Raw genomic sequence first — 12195 nt, 5'->3', positions numbered from 1 at the left:
CGGACTTGTGACTCTCCGAAACAATTCCAGCTCAAAACAACGCTCGACCACACAGATTGAACTTACTCGATCCGAGTTTTCCGACGTCGTAAACCACGACGAGAGGATATTGTCAGTTCCATAACAGGTGCAGAAAACACCGCGGTGGGGCCAAATGATAGTGGCGTTAGGCTCCGACAATGTTACACTGTGTCATCCAGTGATGCTGTCGTAATTATCCTTGGGCTTGCAGTGAGTTCTAGCATATTCCACGGGTATAAATCAGCCAACTGCCAGTGCCAGTGCATCCTCTCCCTCCATTATTACCCATATTAATCGCAACCATTATGTCTGTGGGAACATCCCCATCAACCGCTTTTGTCGTCGCTCTTTGTACCATCTCGGGTTTGTACTTGTGGCGAAGCAAGGATAATGCTCGCGCGGCAGGGAAACGGTTACCCCCGGGTCCTCCTCGTCTACCTTTGATAGGCAACCTTTTGCAGATGCCGGACGATCACGAATGGCTTCGTTACGAGCTGTGGGGAAAGCAATACGGTGAGCTTCTACACCGGGCCTTCCCTCTCAATAATCCAGGGTAACCGTTTTACAGGCTCGGAGTTGATACACGTTGATGCCCTGGGTAGCCACTTCATCATAGTGAATTCCGCTGAAGCCGCTACAGAGTTGTTGGACAAACGGTCCTCGCAGTATTCGGATAGGTACCGCGAGCGCAGTAGAGCCGCTGTTTACAGTGACCATATATGAGCAATGCTGACGATCATCACAGGCCAGCTTTTCCTGTTTTGAGGTTCATGTGAGCATTGGTGTGCTCGATCGAGGCGATTGTCGTCTTTACTGATTGGTCGTACGACACAGGCTGGGTTTCCAATGGGCAATGGTTTTCCTCCCGTACGGCGATCGACTGAGGGCCTTGCGCAAAAGGTTCGACACTTTCTTCCGGCCAGCTATCTTGACAGTGAGTATTTACTATGAGTAGTATCGGACATGACACTTATACTTGAATCTAGGAATACCATCCAATTGAAACTGGGGCCGTACACCAACTCTTGCGGAGCCTTGTGAACAGGCCTGATGAATTCTGCGCTCATCTCAGGCAGTAAGCAACAGCTCGACAATTGCAGACCTCACCGCTCACGGTGACTCATTTTGAAAGTATGGCGGGTACCATCATACTGGCCGTCGCATATGGGATCAAGGTCAAGCCGCGGGACGATCCGCATGTCGCAATCGCGGAACAGGGTCTGAATGCTCTTTCGACCGCGTCCTCTCCACGAGCCCGGATATTTGAACTTCTACCATCAGGTGTGTTTAATTTCGTTCTCCCATCTATATGATCAACTGATTACTCTCTTGGTGCAACGAGCAGCAATGTATCTGCCTGCATGGCTCCCAGGATTGAGTGTGAGCAAATACAGCTACACGTATGCTTGGTATCGATCTGATCTGCTGTGACAGTATAAAAAAGACGCAGAAGACCTTCGTCGTTGGAGTGCCACTATGAAGGAGAACCCTTGGCGCGCTGTGAAAGAAGGATTCGTATGCAGTTTCAACACAGTGCATTTTGTACGGCCACTGACAGGCCAGCGTGTTCAAGGCTGAAGGGACTTCTTCCCCTTCCTTCGCTGCTGCTACACTGAACCAATTGGAGAACAAGCCCTCGATAGAGGAGGAAGTCATCGCACAGCAACTAGCCACGAATATGTAAGACCTTTCGATCTGTAGCTCAGTACGTTAATGACGATGCATCTTGGTATGCGTTCTTGCTTTTGCTCAAATGCTCTGCGCTTGCTTACAGAACCATTCTATAACAGGTGGCGCGGACACAGTGAGTCCATTCAATATTCCTGTCGCACATACGCTTGTAACTGGAACTAACGTTTACTAACCTAGACTGTGTGCGCTCTGGAGATCTTCATCCTTGCTATGCTCAAATATCCCGAAACCCAGAGAAAGGCTCAAGCTGAGATTGATTGTGCCATCGGCCCTGATCGAATTCCTTCCTACGAGGACAAGGAGTTGCTTCCTTACGTGGATGCGTTGACCTCTGAAGTCCTCAGGTAATGCGGCATTCTTTATAGTGAGATGTCCTGCGTATTGACTCTTCAGCAGGTGGCGTAATGTCACCCCTTTGGGTACGCCATTTCCTTCTGCTTGTATCCGTACAGTATAGATGCTGATCGAGGAAGCAGCTGTTCCACACTATCTCGCCGTCGACGATGTCTACAAGGATTATTTCCTACCAGCTGGGTCAACAATAATCCCGAATGTGTGGTAAGCAGTGTCCGAAAATAAAGTACAGCTCACCGATCTTGACTGCTTTATATCAGGGCTATGTTGCATGATAAGGATGTATACGGTCATGACGCTAAAGACTTCAGGCCTGAGAGATATCTTGATGGTGACCTCCCTCAACCAGACATCGCGTTTGGTTTCGGACGTCGCCAATGTCCAGGTCGGTAATACTTTTCCACTTTCCTGTTCGAGTCGGGTCATCGTCAAGCTGATGATTTATCTCACCGGTGCGTAGGCAGACATCTTGCGCGTGAATCGGTCTGGCTAGCCATTGCTGCTATTTTGGCGACTCTCAATATCTCGAAGGATAAAGACGAGAACGGAAATGATGTTGAGCCGGAAGATGATCAAGGATCTGGTATTGTTTCGTAAGTCAGCCTCTGTGTTTAGGTCTTTATATTCATCTGACACTGTGAATGTGGAAAATCTAGGTATCCTGTGCCGTTCAAGTGCAAAATCCAGCCGAGATTCGCTGCTGCCTTGAAGTCGATACAGATGACGGAGGAGATCAGTACGTAGCGGATATGTTCTTATGATGAGCATATGTACGAGATAGGCGGGCACCTCTTTGGCCTGTTCATTTGCTTCAAGTTGTATCACTCTCGACGGAATGTACCAGTATACATTCATATGTCTAAGAACAAGTCTCCTTTGTTTCACACCAAAGATATCCCGCCGACGCGTACATATTCTCCCTCAGGGCCATAAGAACCCATCTCACATATCTGTATCTCATCAACATCCCATGTTCCAAAATTGACATTCATCGGTCGTTGCTTCTCCTTTGAATGCTTCCGAATCCCCGGAAGGACAGGTCCTTCTTCTCGGTTTGGCTCATCTTCATCTACCTCAATTTTGGCCCTCTCTGCATCCGTTGAGATCGCCGAAAGAGACGGAGTTGATTTTGGAGACTGGAGAGCACGGAAAGCCTCGGTTTGAAGTAGCTCGGTGTATGAGAATGGTTTTCGAGGGCCGCTGGGCCGAGGCCTGCGATAGGTGGTGTTGACAACAGTACAATGCAGCTAAACAGAATCGTTCAAACGCCAAGAAATGTCGTAAGGAATATCAGTGCATGAGGCATACCTTCAAAGGCCGTCGTTCATCGATCATGAGACCGGCTTGCTTGAAAGCCTTTTGGATGAATGCTGTCAACAGATCGCACCGAGCAATAAAATCAGATAGACGTTCAGGAGAAGAGATGTAGTATACATACTACCGACTGCCTTTAATCTTTTCGCATCCTCACTGTCCAACATTGGCCCTACATACATAACATGGGCCCTCGACGAGTCGCCACGATCCGGTCTCATGATATCCATTCTTTCCAACCCGACACGCAGTCGTTCTCCTCCAAGAAGCTCCATCACATTTTTTCGCAAGGATTCCAAGACGGAACAAGCTTCTTCTAGAGTACGAGGGCCCCCGTTTTCTGCGAAAAGCGCTTCATTATCTCTACTTTTAGACAGGACTTCATGTGGCACCTTCTTGTTCAGATGAAAGCCCTGGGTCTTCGGCAAGTGACATGACTCCGAGGGTGAGATGAAGCCTTCGTGGAGAGATTACTATAGACTTGTCAAAACCCGTGATAGGCGGCGTGCTCTGTAACAACGCAGATGTGAAGTTCGAGATCGAGGCACGTAGTGCTTCATGGTGGCCCTAAGAGAACACAGGATGGGAAAAAAGGTATCAAAACTTGACCTTTCTTGGTGTTAACTGAAAAATGCTGTAACGCACAATGGGAAGAGATATGACTGTAGGAATTGCGCCAGCCCTTGTGAGCTTGAAACTCGTACCGACAGCCTAAATGATGTTTGATGTGACACTTACAGTGGGTGGGCGAAGGCTTTTGAGAGAAGTCTCGAGAGGCTGCCCGAGCTTTCTCTCCCGCGCTTGAATTACTCTTACCACTCTCCTCCTGAGAAGTAGCAGCATCTATTCGCGTGTTGGCTCGTGCAGGCGTATGAGCTCCTCGAGCTCCTCTTCCACGACCACCGCCACGACCACGGCCCCTCTTACTGCCAGAAGCGGGCATTGTAGTTTCGGGCGTGTCAGACATTGTGCCTGAAACTAGAAAGCGAGTCAAATGAGGTTGAATAAGAGAGTAGCGCTTGAGTACGGAGAGATGGTGGTGGAGCATGCGAAAGCCACGAAGGACTTCTGTTTTCGGCAACTCGAACGTTTACGCCGCTGTGCGGCATCTTCCATGTGGCACCGACACGGCGCCCACGAGAGCATTAATGATTAATATCAGACACAGATGTGGGATTGGGCATTGATTTATGCTATATGCTAACCACACCACTATCTCCTCTCCAACGCTGAAATCTCTGCAACATCTCTGGAGTGATTTGTTTTTTGATATTCCGCGAAGCAGCGACAAAGGCAGAATGAGGCACCTGATCATGAGAGTTCAGTCGCATTCACAGCACTAGAGAAAATAGATAGAACTGACATATGCCGCTTCTAGGTCTTTTTGCATGGTCAGAAGGGCAGCTTCCTGACACATCGATGTGATCTCAGCGCCAGAGCAGCCGTCAGTCTACCCAGAATCATGTAAGCGCGGATTAGATTGTGAAGAGGTCATTGAGCTTGCGACCACCCACCAAAGTTGCGAGTTCTTCGAAATCCACATCAGGGTCGACGCTCATCTTCCGCATACGGATCTTGAGGATTTCAATGCGTCCTGCGTGGTCTGGCGGTCCGACGTACAAAATTCGGTCCAGTCTACCGGGACGCATGAGGGCAGGATCCTGTGGTATTCAGAGTAAGTGACTATTGGAATTGTCGGGATAACAAAGGGGAAAATAGTAAGAACATACGATGACTTCCGGCCTGTTCGTAGCGCCAACCACGGTAACACCCACAAGTTCTTCCACTCCATCCATCTCGTTGAGAAGACTGGTGAGAACGCCCTCATGAGAACCTCCCTCCGATCCTGAAGAACGACTGATAGCTAAAGCATCAATTTCGTCCTAAATATAATAAATCAGCGCCAAAAAAATCATTTGCGAGTTATAACGAAGATAGACTCACGAAGAATATGATTGACGGTGCTGCCGCTCGTGCTTTACGAAAGATCTCCCGCACAGCCTTCTCAGACTCGCCTACGTATTTATTCAACAACTGAGAAACATAATTAGCAACGATAATTCTCGATTTCTAGCGAAAAAGAGATACCTCGGGTCCCCGGACAGCCACGAAGTTTACTCCGCTCTCAGTTGCTGTTGCCCTAGCGAGAACAGTCTTACTGCAACCTGGAGGTCCGCAGAGCAGTACCCCCTTGGGCGCAGTCACACCCAGTCGAGCTAGGGTGGCACCATGAATCAGAGGCCATTCTACGCTTTCGCGTAGACGAGCGATGGTAGACGAGAGTCCGCCAATTTCGGAGAATCGTACGGGGGCCATGTCGAGGAAGTGGGCTCGAAGAGCAGATGGTCGTATGGTAGGAAGCGAAGCATCGAGGTCAGAAGAGGTCAAGTGTATAGAGGTAGGTGATAACGATTCTGTGGATGTTGAAGAGGATATGTATCGTTTTATCGCGAGCGTCCCTGCTTCGCGGACGACTGCAGCAAGATCTGCGCCAACGTAGCCGTGTGCTCTAGAGGCGACTGCTCTGAGTTCTTCGGGAGAGACGGTGTGTGGCGTCTTCGAAAGGAGCACGTTCATAATCGAAATGCGGGCTTCTAGATCTGGAATACCTAGAGAAACAAGAGTGCTCAGCCTGTCGTACTGAAGAACATGAAATATGTCGTCTTACCTATTTCTATTTCACGGTCAAACCTGCCTGGACGGCGCAAGGCAGGGTCAATAGCGTTCGGACGATTAGTCGTCGCCACAACAACGACTCTGGCATCCACATCTCCCTCGACGCCATCCATCTCAGTGAGGAGAGTCGCTACAACGCGCTTCTCGACTTCACCTCCGGCGCCTTCTTCCCTACGAGGGCAAATTGCGTCCACCTCGTCCAAAACGATGATACACGGGGCCTTGGCCCGTGCATCCGCGAAGACCTTTCTCAGGCTTGCCTCTGTCTCTCCGTGATACGCAGACGTGAGTTCTGGGCCATTGACGATGAGGACGGAGGATTGAGTCGATGCTGCTATCGCCCGAGCTAGGTGTGTTTTTCCTGTACCCGGTGGTCCGTGAAGGAGTAATCCACGAGGAGGTTTGAGACCTTTACCGATTGCGGTGACAATGTCATGAATTAGTGTCTACAGAACGATTTAGGCTAGAGATAGCCTACTGACCAAAATGTCGAAAGAGATCGGGCCGAGTCAATGGAATTTCAATCAAGTCACGGATTTGCGCGATTTGCTTGTCCAGACCTCCGACTGAGACGTAGGCTTGGGGACTAGCAGATGGACCCAGTATCTCGATTTCTTTCTGAAGAGAAGGTAGTCAGTATGAACAGTAGAGACTGTAGTTGAAGGATACATAAGTAACATGGTGGTCACCTTCTCCAACAACTTCGTCTGTTTAGCCGTATCCTGAAGAGTAACGGTCGTCTGCCAGCTGACGGTAGAAAGCGGCGGTAGTGATCCCACAGAAAGGGAGTCTAACCCTTCCGCAAGGTCTGTAACAGGATCACCTTCACCCTCGGCTGTCGAGCGCGAGATCGAGCTGACACTGAATCGTCGTGTACGGCCCTCATACGGAACCTCCACAATCTGAGAAGCCGTGACGTACTTCAAGTCAACTTTCAAGACATGTGGGGGTCAGCTAGGTTCAGGGACAAGTAAACTGTCGGTCCATGAGAGACGTACTAAGCAATTCGCGAACAAGCAACGTCAGCCAGTCTTGCCGCTTTTGCTTATCTGTGGCCTTCAGCTTGGGTACAGATGGACCTGGCTCGTCGGCGTTGTTGAGTTCTTTCAAACGGACATTTCCAGCCTCCTTTACATGCTTCAGGTTCGGAATCCAAGAAGGAAGTTTTTGGGGTTGTGACGGGTTCAGTGGATAGAGTTGCACTTTGCTATTTTCGCCTACTTGGGCAGTGGCTAGCACAGATATTGAAGCCTGGATAACTTTAAGAGAAAATGTGGAGAGGAGAAATCGACCTCAAGTTAGTGCGTTGTTTTTAGGTATCCAGTCGTTAGAGGGTAAAATGTACGGTTGGACTCTAGCTCTTGGGAAGGCCACAAAGATCCCACTGCGAACTAAGGGACCACATAATTAGCAAAAAATAAAATGCTCTACATAAAAAAACAGCGTTCTCACCGCCCTCCTTGTACCGGTAGAATTAGATATTTGGGCGGCGACGAGGGCCACAGGATCACCGGCGGTGAGCTTTGTGCCTTTTAGGGCTTCACTCGACACAATTATCCGTCGTGCACCTCGACCTTCAGCATCGAGTGGATCAGAAAGTTGAGCAACAAATATTTTGGAGAAGGACATCTAATGAAGCTACTAAGATTAGGCTGTCGTTATTATATGAGAGGCGGCCGCGGGCAGTCAAGAACCTTGAGTGGCACCGACGGTGATCGTAACAGGACGATTTCGCGCGGTAGCTACAGCACAAGTCCATAAGATCAAGAGGTTAAATCTGAAGGCATGCAAAACATACTATTTGCCTTCAAGTTATACGATGAAGTAGACAAGTTCTGGCGATGTCGGTGGCCCTCCCAGTATGTGGCCGGAAATTACTGGAGAAGACCTGGAGCGGGCGTTGAATCTGAGAAAGCCGGAGTATGAACATCTGGTGCCGCAGTGTGGCGCAATGAATGTTCGGTCCTGCAACGTCCCAAACATTCCTCCTGTCGGTGCATCTTTTTGTGGTGCATCATGCCAAAGCTCTCAGCAAAAATACATCACTCTCAGAAATGTCTCGAAATGCATGGAAGCATTGCGCATCGTGAGTGAAATGACAAAAACTGCCAAATTCCTGACCAATCCTCGGTCATCTTCAAGATATGGGCCAATCACGCGTGATTAGCGTGGGTGACTCCCTTCCCATTTCACTCACTCGGAATTGCCGGGGACTCAGAGGCCGTCCGTCATCTCCTTGAATTCGCTGCTATTTAATCCAGCTCGGATTGGCCCCTACCAGTGTCTTAGCTTTCTCCTCGATCACAAGATGTCATCCTCACTGAAGAAATCCAGCTCACAAGACACCCTGCGGGGTGCTAGTACGCCTGATATTGCAAAGGCGGATATCTACGATGAGGGTGTCGTCGATCCTGTGTACGCAGCCAAGTCTCATGTACTCAACAGGGCATTGCAGGAGATCGGCATGGGCAAATATCAGGTCAGCTCATCTCACCATGAACCTCAACGTTTCGGTGGATTCTTAATACGAATGAACTGTGGATAGTGGGGTCTCTTCGCTGTCGCAGGCTTTGGCTGGTTCTCGTACGTCCGTTCTCTGCACTCCTTGGTCATAGAACTTACGCTGATTGTTGGGGTGAATACAATAGGGACAGTGTTTGGCCGCTCCTCACGAGCTTGATACTCTCGCCCGTTCTACTCGAATTCGAATTCAACGGACCTTTTCTTTCCCTCGCCTCGAATATCGGGTTGTTGGTTGGTGCGATACTGTGGAGCTTTGGGTGTGATATCTGGGGTAGAAAGTACGTTATGCTATCTTTTCCTTGCATGCGTAGAGTGCTTTACACGCGCTTTTCTTGTGAACGGCTTTGCGTGTTTCGCTATTTTTGGTGTGATGCGGATGATATGCTGTCATGACGGCTTTCCGTACGGAGTGGGAGGACCTCCAATTGTGAACTGGTTTAGCGCTAGCCCTTCGTTGATCAAGAAAGTGTGGCGGCGCTGTGACCCGTTCATTACGCTATTCTGCACCTCAATTTCTCAGACATGTAGCATACTTCAGTTACTGACTCTGGGGTACCACCTCTTCTATAGATGGTCCTTCAACCTCACGCTCTTTATGGCCAGCATATTTGGTATCGCCTCGGGTGGATCTCCAAATTTCGTCGCTCTCGCTGCCTTGGTGGCCGTGCTCGGTGTAGGCGTTGGTGGAAACATGCCCGTCGATTCTGCTGTTTTTCTCGGTCTGTGCACCTTTCTTATGTTGGGTAAATATATGACTTAGTGCTCATGAGAGTCGTGACAGACTTCGTTCCGGCTTCACATCAGTACCTCCTCACCGTCCTCTCGATCTGGTGGGCGATAGGCCAGCTGGTCGGTTCCTTGGTACGTGACACTCCGCCGCCTCCTCTTACTTTTCTTCCACAAATCATCCGCTGACATACCGCCGCTACACTGCACGTTTCATTATCACAGGTTGCCTGGCCCCTCATAGCTAACTTCTCCTGTCCCACCGACGCCACCCCCGAAACCTGCTCCCGTTCACAAAATATGGGCTGGCGTTACACTGTCTTTACCCTAGGAGGCCTCATGCTCATTCTCTCCTTCGTCCGCCTCTTTGCCTTCAAACTCTTCGAGTCTCCGCGGTATCTCCTCGGACACGGTCGAGACGCAGAAGCTGTTGCCGTGGTGCGTCAAATCGCAGAATATAACGGCCTAGGCTCTGGAGATACCGAGAGTAACCGAGGAAGGATCAGTGTGGAGGAATTGAACGAGGCTGCAAAGGCGGTGGAGGACAAGATGGAGAGGCAGGGGAAAGGGGGTGAGGTGGGTGAGTGGAGGAGGTGGAGGGTGCTGAGTGAGGAGAGTTCGTGGAAGATGGCTCATGTCAGGAATTTGTTTGGGACGAGGAAGATGGCATGGTCGACTTCGTTGTTGATCGCGCTTTGGGGTGCGTTATCATATGTCGCAATCTCTATCGCTCTTATTCACCGTGCTTTTTATGTCAGGTATTATTGGACTGGCATCGACGTTGTACAACAGTTTCTTGCCTTACCTGTAAGTCCGAATCACAGGTGTCATCTCAAGGTTGAAGTTCGTACTCATCAGCCTTTCATTTATCTAGACTCGCAAGTCGTGGAGCCCAATTCGACGACGCGACCTATTACACTACTTATCGCAACGTACGTGCATCTCATATTTATCTTCCTTCTCTTTCTTCCGATATTAACGTTCTGTTGCACACATAACAGCAGGTCATCCTCTCTATTACCGGTATACCTGGCGCCTTCCTTGCAGGCTGGGCCGTCGAACTCCCTTGGTTCGGGCGCCGTGGCACATTGGCGATCTCTGCGGGCGAGTACTCTTCTCTGCTCCCATCTCACCACTTCACTTTCCTTGGTCCATTCTTGTCCTACCCTCTCCCTTCAAACGTTTTCCTTGTTCTCCCTTCCTTCACCTTTCTTCCCTTCAAGTTTCTTTTGACTTTATTTTTGGCTGCCCCTGCCGTCCTTCTCCATATTCCGCGTGAGTATAATTGCAGATTATTCAACGACCCCCGTGCATACATCTAGGGCTAACGGGTGCCTTCCTCTTTGCGAGTACCACCGCGCGCAGCTCCAACGCGCTGCTCGGGTGGAACTGTGGGTACGCGTTTAACAGTAACGTGCGTTTTCCACCACACTTCTCCAGTCTATGGCCCGGAAAAGAAAGGCTGACTGATCTCTGGTGGATTCTGTGTGGCGATTGGCGATGTTGTTGTCGGTGGTTTTTTCGTGGCTGGCAGATCATGTACGGCGTTCTCTACGCTATCTCGCCCGAGCTGTTCCCTGCGAAAGATAGAGGGACAGGGAACGGACTGGTCTCGACTGCGACGAGGGTGTTTGGTGTCATCGTGCGTATTCTTTTACTCCTTCCGCCTTCATCGTCCTCTCCACCATCATCGTAGTCTTTGCTACCACCCTCGCCCCTGGCCACCTTCCCCACTATCTGCACCAGGCCTTGTTTTGCGGTCAAGCTGACCTAGGTTCGGACAGGCTCCCATCATCGCGCTCTACGCTAACATCAATACGCCCGTGCCCGTTTATATTGCTGGGGCGCTGATTATTGCGGCTGGTGGGATGGCCTTATTGTTGCCGTTTGAACCCAGGGGAAGGGCGTCGATATAGGCGAGCACCGACAAACATTGCCGTCTGTCACTGATGAGTGATTGTCGGGATGGAGGGCGCGGTGTTGTGGTGGGCAGGTGGATGTGGTGGTTGTCGTGTGGTGGGTGACGCGGAAGTAAGGAAAGAAGATATAAGGTAGGATTTGTGTTCATCGTTTCGATCTCTTGATTATTTTGGGTCTAGACGGGTGGGTGTAAACGTCAATGTACGTGGAAGAATTGTTTGATTGTTCTGTTCTGTTCTGTTCCGTTCTGTCGTGTTGTGTTGTGTGTTCGTGCTTGAGTACTCACTCGATAGAAATAGCCTGTCGAAATGTTTGGTTTCCCTTCATATCTGCGTTGCTTTTCTTATTAGCTATCTTTTATGAATTCGTATGGAATTGAATCTCCTCTCATCACTTTCAGGCTTGAAGCTTGACGCTCGAACTTCCTCGAGAGCGGTGTGGCGCAATCCTCGTCACTCTTTCGATCACCATAGCGGAAGATGAGATATTGTCGCCTGCCTTTGTAGATACGATCGTATCTTAGACCATCATGGCTACAACGTGTAAAGCTGTGGTTGCTTTGGTTCAAAAAACCTAGAGCATCGATCGTGTCGAAGTTCAAGATATGAATGTGGCGAGATGTTCTTCAAAGCGCATCGACGTCAGCGACGGACTTCTACATACCTACTCGTACTTCGTGTTACCCTGAACCACAATGGCGAACACTTTCATGATCACCCTGCTTGACTCCGTTCATGTTATTTTGTTCAAAGTGTGTTCCAACTTCCGAACCCGTTCCGGCTTAGCTACCTGGCACGACCCCGTGCTCGGTGAAAAGTCGCGCATCGATGCTCACAGTCCTAAGACCGGAACGGGACTTTTGGACCGTAAAGGGAGCGCCAAAACGTGTTCTCGTGTGGAGAATGTTGAGAACATGAGGTTCAGGTGAGGCGACTAAAGAATAGCGAAGGGCACTACTGTACTTACGAT

The 12195-nt window shown here is 49.7% G+C and overlaps 4 protein-coding genes across 4 annotated transcripts; 2 read left to right on the top strand and 2 right to left on the bottom strand.

The window, feature by feature from the left end:
• Positions 1-326: 326 nt before the first annotated feature.
• STEHIDRAFT_112734 (cytochrome P450) lies at positions 327-3231 on the top strand (the record flags this gene model as incomplete). Its single annotated transcript, XM_007306405.1, has 18 exons — positions 327-534; positions 590-698; positions 767-793; positions 856-955; positions 1008-1096; positions 1154-1302; positions 1367-1401; positions 1456-1536; positions 1580-1701; positions 1723-1726; positions 1796-1825; positions 1891-2057; positions 2110-2132; positions 2190-2271; positions 2328-2452; positions 2528-2660; positions 2724-2803; positions 3107-3231. The coding sequence occupies 18 exons, from the start codon at positions 327-329 to the stop codon at positions 3229-3231; spliced, it is 1689 nt and encodes a 562-aa protein (XP_007306467.1).
• Positions 3232-3762: 531 nt separating this feature from the next.
• On the bottom strand, positions 3763-4348 carry STEHIDRAFT_159005 (uncharacterized protein; the record flags this gene model as incomplete). The annotated part of the gene is made up of 3 exons (XM_007306404.1): positions 3763-3948; positions 4027-4043; positions 4120-4348. The coding sequence occupies 3 exons, from the start codon at positions 4346-4348 to the stop codon at positions 3763-3765; spliced, it is 432 nt and encodes a 143-aa protein (XP_007306466.1).
• A 226-nt stretch (positions 4349-4574) lies between these two features.
• On the bottom strand, positions 4575-7686 carry STEHIDRAFT_61239 (AAA family ATPase; the record flags this gene model as incomplete). The annotated part of the gene is made up of 12 exons (XM_007306231.1): positions 4575-4688; positions 4745-4831; positions 4896-5042; positions 5112-5264; positions 5326-5415; positions 5470-5990; positions 6050-6466; positions 6540-6675; positions 6747-6988; positions 7026-7316; positions 7403-7448; positions 7510-7686. The coding sequence occupies 12 exons, from the start codon at positions 7684-7686 to the stop codon at positions 4575-4577; spliced, it is 2421 nt and encodes an 806-aa protein (XP_007306293.1).
• A 384-nt stretch (positions 7687-8070) lies between these two features.
• On the top strand, positions 8071-11612 carry STEHIDRAFT_170045 (MFS general substrate transporter). The gene is made up of 13 exons (XM_007306403.1): positions 8071-8143; positions 8200-8536; positions 8603-8640; positions 8706-8858; positions 9151-9299; positions 9362-9441; positions 9532-10006; positions 10065-10113; positions 10181-10238; positions 10308-10581; positions 10629-10720; positions 10841-10948; positions 11091-11612. Exons 2-13 carry the CDS (start codon positions 8366-8368, stop codon positions 11220-11222), a joined length of 1779 nt encoding a protein of 592 aa, XP_007306465.1. The 5' UTR covers positions 8071-8143; positions 8200-8365; the 3' UTR covers positions 11223-11612.
• The last annotated feature ends 583 nt before the right edge of the window (positions 11613-12195 follow it).

Source organism: Stereum hirsutum (genome assembly GCF_000264905.1).
Source record: "Stereum hirsutum FP-91666 SS1 unplaced genomic scaffold STEHIscaffold_11, whole genome shotgun sequence".
Taxonomy (NCBI): domain Eukaryota; kingdom Fungi; phylum Basidiomycota; class Agaricomycetes; order Russulales; family Stereaceae; genus Stereum; species Stereum hirsutum.
Note: the sequence above shows the minus strand (reverse complement) of the source record. Positions and strands in the feature narration are given on the sequence as shown.

Coding starts and splice junctions, on each gene's coding strand:
- STEHIDRAFT_170045 (XM_007306403.1), top strand. CDS start 8,366: ATGTCATCCTCACTGAAGAAATCCAGCTCACAAGACACCCTGCGGGGT. Junction 10,007..10,064: donor GTTGTTGATCGCGCTTTGGG/GTGCGTTATCAT, acceptor TTTTTATGTCAG/GTATTATTGGACTGGCATCG. Junction 10,582..10,628: donor CGTCCTTCTCCATATTCCGC/GTGAGTATAATT, acceptor GCATACATCTAG/GGCTAACGGGTGCCTTCCTC.